This window comes from Arachis duranensis, chromosome 7 (assembly GCF_000817695.3).
Source record: "Arachis duranensis cultivar V14167 chromosome 7, aradu.V14167.gnm2.J7QH, whole genome shotgun sequence".
NCBI classification, from domain to species: Eukaryota; Viridiplantae; Streptophyta; class Magnoliopsida; order Fabales; family Fabaceae; genus Arachis; species Arachis duranensis.
This window is the reverse complement of record NC_029778.3, coordinates 7,372,092-7,381,438: the sequence shown is the minus strand read 5'-3', so window position 1 is coordinate 7,381,438 and position 9,347 is coordinate 7,372,092. Positions and strand designations below refer to the sequence as shown.

Here is a 9,347-nt window from a genome sequence, read left to right as displayed (position 1 = left end):
CTATTTGGTTTTTATTCCCATCAACATATGCATGCACCTAAGATCCAATTTATGACCATGGTGGGAGGCAATAGTATAGATAAGGATTCAGATATAGACAACTACTCGCATAATGTATGTATCTTCATGTGAATATAATAATTAAATATCTTTAAATAATTTAGTATAATTAATTAAATTACTTAAATAATACATATTATTAATATCTTAATATGAAATATATAGTCACCTAACATATAAACGCTTTTTAATTTCTATATGGAAAAAAGACTGGAGTTGAACCCGATTATGGGAAGAAGGGGTGCTGCACAAAGGAATGGTGTCAATTAAGAAGAAAATCAGACCGTGCGAGTAGGTGTGTGCAACACGGACCGTGCGACATGCAGCTGCTCTCAACTCGGAACCTGCGACATGTAGCTCACAACACGAATGGTCCGTTTTGTGGTTATGTAGACATGCGTCGTGCAATCCTCACTTCCCAAACGGTGTCCTGATTACCAACTTAGTGCATGAAATATGGATTCTCACCATCCGATATCTCACTCTCAACTTTCAAACCCCATTCTTCTTCTTCATTCTTCTGCTGGTAGTAGGTGTTTTGCTGAAAAAATAAAAAAATATCAAATAAATATAAAATCAAAGATGTTGATCGCCCTGAACTTTATATTAGACACTATCTCAATCATTCTAATTATGTAAGTTTATTTAATATTTTGTTAAATTTTTATAATTATAAATATTGTTCTCAAAATTTAATTATTGCTGTTGTTGTTAGGATCTAAACTTAGAAATATACATAGAATGGTTAGAACTATTTTTTAAATTTTTTTTATTTTTTGTTGAATTTTTTTTATTATTTATTTTTGAAAATTATTGTTGTTATGGTCTGAATTTTTATTATTGTTGTAACATAGAATCTGAAAATGGAAATGTAGTTAGCACGATGTTATATTTATGTAATACAAATACAGTTTTTTTTTAAATTTGTTTAATTTTTTTAATATATTTATTAGTGTTAGGAAGTGAAGTGAATATTAGTATTTAGAAAATAAATTATAAAATGTAAACCGGATGGTTAATAAAAATTTTTGTAGAACGTTTCTTTTTTTTAATTTTTTTAATTTTTTCTAGTTATAATTGTTAGGAAATTAAATATTATTGTGGTTGTCAGTAATTGAATATAAGAATAAAATATGAACGGTTAGTATTAATTTTTAACAGATATTTACTTTGATTTCGTTAATTATAATCATAATTGTTAGGAAGTTAATTATTCATTATTGTTATTAAAAAATGAATTTAGAAAGATAATAAGAATGATTATTAGTATTTTTTAAAATTTACATATATGTGTTTAACTTTATTTAAGTAATAGTTAATAGATAATTAAAAATACAAATTATAATGTTATATATTAAAAAAATTGGAATCTACTCGAAATAAATAAATAATCAGCATGTCTAATCTAATGTTGTCATATTCTAGAGAATTGATTAGGAATGTATTTATTAGTTGATGTCATTAATTGTTAGTTTTGAGAAATTTCAAGGATTAATAATTCAATTTAAAAGTTGTAAATATTTGTTTTACTTTGACTTAGTCAAATAATTTATGAATGTTGTCTGCCTTCTACTAATATGTGTTGTTGAGTTAGTTGTGCAAATTTTGTTAATGATTGTTCTATTTAATAATTTCTTGTCTCCTAGTAGTAAGTTAGTAATAGTTAATTAGTTGACTAATAATTTGTTATGTTTTTTGTAGAAATTAAGAATGTTGACCTGTGACCATCCAGTTCCTCCTGATCGGTACGACGATAGGGTGGAAGAGTATTTACGAGTTACTGGATTTTATCATGCATCTCAGATTGGTGTAGTATAGTGCCAGAAAGCACTTGTGAATGCTCTAATCGAACGGTGACACCCAGATACACATACGTTTCACCTTCCCATTGGTGAATGTGCCGTAACTCTTGAAGACGTGGCTTTAATTCTTGGTCTTCCGACGGATGGTCTTCCAGTCACGGGGATGACAATGAGTAGTTTCGAAGCGTTGCAGGCTGAGTGTTTGGATCAATTTGGAGTTGCACCGTGTAAGGAAGAGTGTAGAGGATGCTGCATAAAACTGACGTGGCTGCGCGATCTAAAAGAAAATTTATAGTTGACTGATGAGATAAGTATACGTAGGTATGTGAAGTGCCACATTATGTTGTTGATCGGGACGATCTTGTTTGGGGATAAATCTGGGGCAGCTGTGCACTGGAAGTTTCTACCATTGCTTCGTGATTTTGGCAGTATTGGACAGTACAGCTGGGGATCAGCATGCTTAGCACACCTCTACAGGGCATTATGCAGGGCATCTCGCTTTAACTGCAAGGAAATCAATGGTCCACTAACACTTCTGCTCAGATGGGCTTGGATCCGACTGCCTTATCTATCGCCGCTTTCTAAGGAACCCCGCAGTTTTTCGCTAGCAAACAGGTAATATTATGTTACAATGTATCCGTTTCTTGATATTTAGAATTCAGTTGCACTAAATAAATATATCATATTAGGTGGCGTAACTGAGAGCGTGGTGACCGACGATATAGATATCTGACGCTAAGTCACTTTAGGAAGGCCTTTGATGAACTTCAGGAAGGCCAGGTTAGTTTTCATTAAAGATGTATTACTTTCGGATTTAGTGTTTAGCTAAATATGATGAAGCATTGGTATTGTAACTGTGATGTGGGTTGTAATTATGAGTTTCATTTATGATTGGCAGTTTGTGTGGGTTGCTTATTCTGTGGATCGCGTGGATCCGAATATAATTCCTCCTGAAATCTACATGTAATCAGTTGTCTGGAGTGCAACAGTGCCGTTGGTGTCATTCGAATGCATCGAGTGGCATGCTACCGATAGGATTAGGCGACAGTTCAGTTTCATCCAGGGAGTACCTAATCAGGAACAGAATCTAGACAAGGCGCATGGAGAAGTCCTGACTGGTCCTAAGAATCTTAACTGGGCCACGGCACCAACTCATTCATATTGGGTGATGCATTGGACAAACAGGTATAACCATGTTCTTTCTGAGGTTCCGTTGCCCTCACAATATCCATTGGAGTCTTACATGGACTGGTACCGATCAAAATTTGGGAACCGCTTGTACTTGTCGAACCTTATTGTAGAAGAGAATGATGAGGGTAATCAGGATATGGATGAGGGTAATGAGGAGATGGATGAGGGGAGTCAGGATGCGGATGATGACAATGAGGAACAGGAGCGGCAATCACCGCCACCACTACCTCCAAATCTGATTCCACAAGAGCAACCACAATCCTCAGGCCAATATGTACCTCAGACACATTTTACCCCGTCATTTTCAATGCATCAACAATATTGGGGTATGTCACAGTTTGAAATAGGAGAAGGGGGTTCTTTTAGCCAATTGCTTGGGTTCATGGCTGTAGATGCTGGACATTCACAATATCGCAATCAGCCTGATTTCATGGCAGATAGGTATTCATTGGATGCGAGACTTCCATGCCATACCTCATCGGTTGCTTCTAGAGGATTCGTGTCTGTTGACTCTAGTAGAAGTTAAGGTGGACGTGGAGTTCTTAATAGTCAAAACCCTAACCGTGTTTCTATGGTACCTCTTGAAGAAGATGCTAACACACTCGAAGAGGACACCAATGCTTATCTAGTAGATGAACCGGATGATGAGGATGATGATGAGGATGATGAGATAGAGGAGTTCGATGAGGATGAGGAATCGCGCAATGATAGTAATATGATTGTGTATTTTGCTTTACATGTTCTATTAGTGACTCATGTTGTGTTCATAAATAGTATCTCCATCTGATTTGATTAAATGATATGTGTTATCTCTCTTGTTTTGATTACCTAAAACCATAAATTTAATTGTTTTTATTAAATTGTATACAGGTCATTGTCACACTCCGGATGACAAAGTTAAAGGTTACAATTTGAGGATTGATCCGTCACGTCGTAGCGCTAATCGCTACACTCCATCCATGTTCAAAAAGGCCGCTAAAAATGCAAGAACTTATTGAATGATGTAAAGTGGACAATGAGAAAGTAGTTGTGGTGTAATAAATTTATTTGTGTATTAATGATGTGGGCTATGTTTAGAGTATTTTATATGTGTTGGACATTATGTATCAATGACCTGGACTGTGGTAACATTACTTTGTATGTTCATAATATTTTAGTATTAATGAACTTATTTATGTATTAAGGTCCTGGACTATGTATTAGTGCTTCAAAATTTTGAATATATTACTACGAATGGCATATCAAATTAAGTCATTTTGGACAGTTGATGTCATATTATATAATGATACAGATGGAGAATAATACTAGATTGTCATACTTTATAACGCTACATAGAGCAGGTCAAGTTACATAAAATAATTTGTTAACTAAGATGGACAACTTATGTCATATTATATAATGCTACATATGTATTATCATCTTATAATGCTACATATAGAATTTGCACCACCGGACTGACGGCATCTGCTACGGCTATGTCCCTCAGCTCCACACAGCCTATATCGCCTAGGCCGACGTAACATACGCATGTCCATCTCATTCAAGAAGCGCATCATTATGGGGCGACCTTTTGTCACTCATCTCAGGAACGGATTTGGCATGAACCGAGGTCCATTATAAGCAGGCCATGTAGTAGGATTACCTAGTGGCCTAAACCTTGCTCGGTACACACGCCGAACTTAGTCCATCTTATACACATCATGCACATACAGTTGCCAGTCCAGTCGCTGGTTGGCACAACATGCGAACACATGTTGACAGGGGATTCTATCCACCTGGAACTCACCACAATCACATCGAAGGCCTCGTAGGTCAACTGCAAATTCCAGTCCACTTGGCATCTCATGCATCTCAAACACCTCATTCTGCCGGTCAAAGCAGCTAACCTGTATGTTTCCTGATGCAAGTTGGTTTGTATGCAACTTCGAGGTCACGATATTAGAAAACACATGCCCAGCATTAATCCGGGTTTCTGCCTCCGCTCTTTTTCGTGTAAACAACTCGTTAAGCCTGTAAAATGTTGCCTTCACAAGGGCAGTAACGGGTAGATTGCGAGCATCCTTCAATACTGAGTTGATGCATTCCACTAGATTCGTCGTCATATGACCCCATCGATATCCACCATCAAAAGCCAACGCGTACTATTCTCGGTGGATTCAGTTTAACCTGTTAGTGTAGGCCTCGCCCCGTTCTCGTAAACGTTGGTATCGTACCTCATACTCCCGCACTGTCCTCGAATATCCTGTATGATAAAAATATACAAAGGAAAATAAAGAGGTAAACACACTTATAGAAGGTAAATCTGTTAGTATATTAATTAGCTTTGCTGAGCGTTACCTAAATTGACGACCAGTTTCTGCAAGTACGGCGCCTTGAATTTTCTCAGAAAATTCGATTTTATATGCCTGATGCAAAACATATGGAAAGCTCTTGGAGGTGACCAAGCACCATTACTCCTTTTCAGGGCGGCATTTTTGGATTCATGACGGTCGGATATCAGTCCCACACCATCCCGAGTTACAACATGTTGACGAAGGTTGCTAAGGAAAAAGTACCATGCATCAGAAGTCTCTCCCTCCACAATAGCAAACGCAATTGGGACGATATTATTGTTGCCATCTTGTGAAACTGCCACTAGTAGACAACCCTTGTACTTTCCGTACAAGTGTGTCCCATCCACCTGGACAACTGGCTTACAATGTCTGAATGCTCTAATGCAGGGGTAATAACTCCAAAAGACCCGATGCAATACCCGAATATCAGTCACCAAGTCATCACCTTGATATGCAGGCATAGTCTCAAAATGAACAACAGCTGATGGCTCCTTATGACACATGGCCTCAAACCATATAGGTAAGGCTTCGTACGATGCTTCCCAGTCTCCAAATATTTTTTCCACTGCCTTTTGCTTAGCCAACCATGCTCTCCGATAACTAACCGTGTAGTTGAACTTCGATTGCACCTCTGCTATTACCGATTTTACCTTTAAGGCGGGGTCAGCCTCAACCAACGGCTTTATTGCTTCTGCAATTGTATTCGAATCCAACTTCGAATGATCCTGAGAAATTGTTGCTCTGGTACATGTGTGACTGCCATTATACCTCCTTATAACCCAACAGTACTTTTGGCTGATCATGCTAACCCGGATAAGCCAATCACACCCTGACCCATACTGTGTAGACTTAGCATAAAATGTCAATGGCTCAGACTCATGCACTCGGTAGTCTACGCTTCTTCGTATGGTATACTCTTTTATCGCCTTAATAACAGCTTCTCTAGAACTGAATTCCATACCAACGGCAAATTCACCATCTGCGACAAAAGGAATTTCTGCCACAAGGACAGCCATACAAAACATATTTAAAAAACAAATATTGTAACATCAAAAATGAACATAAACAATTTTTTACTGCATCAACTATGACATAACTCCAATTTATTTATATTTAACTAATTGACTTATTTACAATGATTGCGAATTTATTTTCAACTAATTTACTAACAAATATTAATTTCTATTTAACTAATTCACTGGTTTACTATTTTACTAATAAATACTAATTTATATTAATCTAATTTACTAATTTACTAATAAATACACCTTTATATAGTTACTGAAGTTTTCTAACTTAACTCATAAATCCTAACTAATATTTAACGGATTTACTAATTTCTATATAATTTCTAATTTGTATTCAACTAATTCAGTCACTTGCTAAAAAAACTTTCTTAAACTTAAATACACAAACAGGTAAACAAAATTAAATACTAATTCAATATATTTTCACATTTTACTTAGCTAGTTGGTCCAACTATCAACATAAATTATTAAAAAATTCTAATACATTTTATAAATATAGAGAATTACGTACCTGCACTTATATAATCCGAAAATTCCGAAACATGCATGGCTTCCAAATCCAAAACTCGCCTGAACGATGGCTCCTCAAACGGCACTTCGTTTGCCAGTGCATTTGCCATATCTGACACATCCGGAGCCACAGGTCCGTTACCTTGATCTTCATCTCCATCTGGACCAACAACTTCGTAGTTGCTTTCGAACTCTTCTGCGCTGTCGCTATTGTAATCTTCCCATAGAATATTCCGGTTGGCCTCAAATTGCTCAAACTCAACATACAACTCGATGAACGCGAGTTGACTCTGATTTTCAATATACATTGAAAACATCTCTTGCATGCTCGCTTCGTCCGTTACATATTTGGTTTGAAACTGGACGAATCCACCAAACACTTGTATAGGGTATCTATATAGAATACATGCTACTCTTCTTACCCTCTCAGAATGAATCTTTTCACATATCACACCTTTGAGCTCTTCAAATGAGATTGTGAAAGGAATCACAACATCTAATGGATTTTCACAAACAAATGTTACTCCTTCAGATGTTTGTAATAAAATCTGACCAAAATAATACACCTTCAATAAAGCTCTGTCACTCATTACTCTTAATCACATAAGCAAAATAAAAAATTTGAGAACTAGATCTATAACTATTATGCTAAGTAAAGAAGAAATAGAGAAAAAAAACCAGAGGAAAGAACCGTTGAAGAAGGAGAAGAAGACGCGAGTAGATCCTCACCAGCATTCAGACACTTTTGTTTAGAGTCATCAACAAGTCGGACCCTCCGATTAGGTATGCTTCATTCAAAAAAATATTAAAATAACCTAATCGTACCCTCTGATTTGATTAAACGAATTAAAAAAAAATACACTCTACTAGCAATTCGGAGGGTCCGATTACCACTATCAGAAGATTCAAAAATCCATCCTCTTCAAATCGGACCAACCGATTTGTTGGTCCAAAGCTAAAAAACAAACATGTCGCAGGGTCCGACTTCATATACCTGACACCAGAAAAAAGACTGCCCCACAGATTGGTATGGAATCCTATGATGCCATATTCGGGAATGACACGCACACTCCTTCCATATCAATAAAATTGAGCCACATATAAACGGGGTACCCTGGAGTGGATAAGGAAAGGGGCAACGACCTCCTAATTTTAATTTTTTATATGTAAATTATATGTAAATTTCAGTTTAATTTCTCTTAAAATTTTATTTTAATTTTATTTTATTGTGTAAATATTTTTTATTCTTTTTAATATATTTCATCTAAGTCCACTCTAGAGTCACATATATCTTAGGGACAGTTCAATTATATGGGAGCATAGTTGCCACCAATTCCAAAATTACTCTTTTGCTTTCCAGTGCTATTAAATTTTACATCAAATGGTATTATATGTTATCAAATTTCCGGCATTTTTACTTAAATAAATTGTTAAAAAATTTAAAATTATTAGTTTCTCACAAAAGAAATTAAATACACGTGTCTTTTTTATTTATAAATCGCACCAAGGTCATAGAGTAACATTAATATGTGAAATCGTGGTATTTATTATGATTTATGTTACAAAATTTCAAACTCGTAGGTAGATAAATCATGCTAGGGTGTCAATAAATCATAACTCAAATGATATACGAATTCGAGTCTTTTTATCTTCGATAAAAAAAAAGTTTGTGCAAAAATGTGTAGTATATAGAAACACATAAATCCCTTTCTTTCAAATAAAATTAGTAAAAGAAACAATAGCAAAGAGCAAATTAGTTTAGTGGTAGTTATTTACTCAACTAATCTCAAAGACTTCCTTTTAACCCCAAGTGAACCAATTTTAAATATGATTCAATTTTAACTGGTTGAGCGGATTAACCAATTTTAAATAGATTTGACCAAATAAATTACTTAACTAGTTCAATAATAACGCAAACTGGTTTAGAAAAAGTTGATTGACTAATCAGTCCAATCCAAATTTGATAATTATAATTTTTACAATTTGACTAGGTTAATCTAAAAAATCCCTTTGAACCTTAAGTGAGCCATTTCCATAATAGAGGGCAACACCACATATACCGACATCATCAATGTGGTCTAGTCTAATTTTTAACTTGATTATATTTTAATAGATTTGTTAGAATTTGACCGGGTAATAATGTATTTAAGTGGGTTAATCACTTAACCAGTTAAATAATAGGACAATTTACATAAATAAAATAGTTAAAGAAAAACATTATACAAATACAATATTGGCAAATTCCAGACGCAAATGCAACAAAAATAATTGTATGTAATCCGCAGCACCCTATAGTAAAATCCAGATGCACGTAATTCACTATATCCTCTCGCGAATTACGTTGAGAACATGCATGACATAAATCGCTACACCCTGTAACGAATTATGACCAAATTTTTTGAAAGCATAATCCGCTACACCTT

General features: G+C 35.3%; 1 protein-coding gene across 1 annotated transcript; it reads right to left on the bottom strand.

Moving 5' to 3' along the window:
* Positions 1 to 5,209: 5,209 nt before the first annotated feature.
* On the bottom strand, positions 5,210 to 7,514 carry LOC107496831 (uncharacterized). The gene is made up of 3 exons (XM_052251470.1): positions 6,926 to 7,514; positions 5,391 to 6,383; positions 5,210 to 5,295 (listed from the first exon to the last, which is right to left on the bottom strand). The coding sequence occupies exons 1-3, from the start codon at positions 7,512 to 7,514 to the stop codon at positions 5,210 to 5,212; spliced, it is 1,668 nt and encodes a 555-aa protein (XP_052107430.1).
* Between the last annotated feature and the right edge of the window lie 1,833 nt (positions 7,515 to 9,347).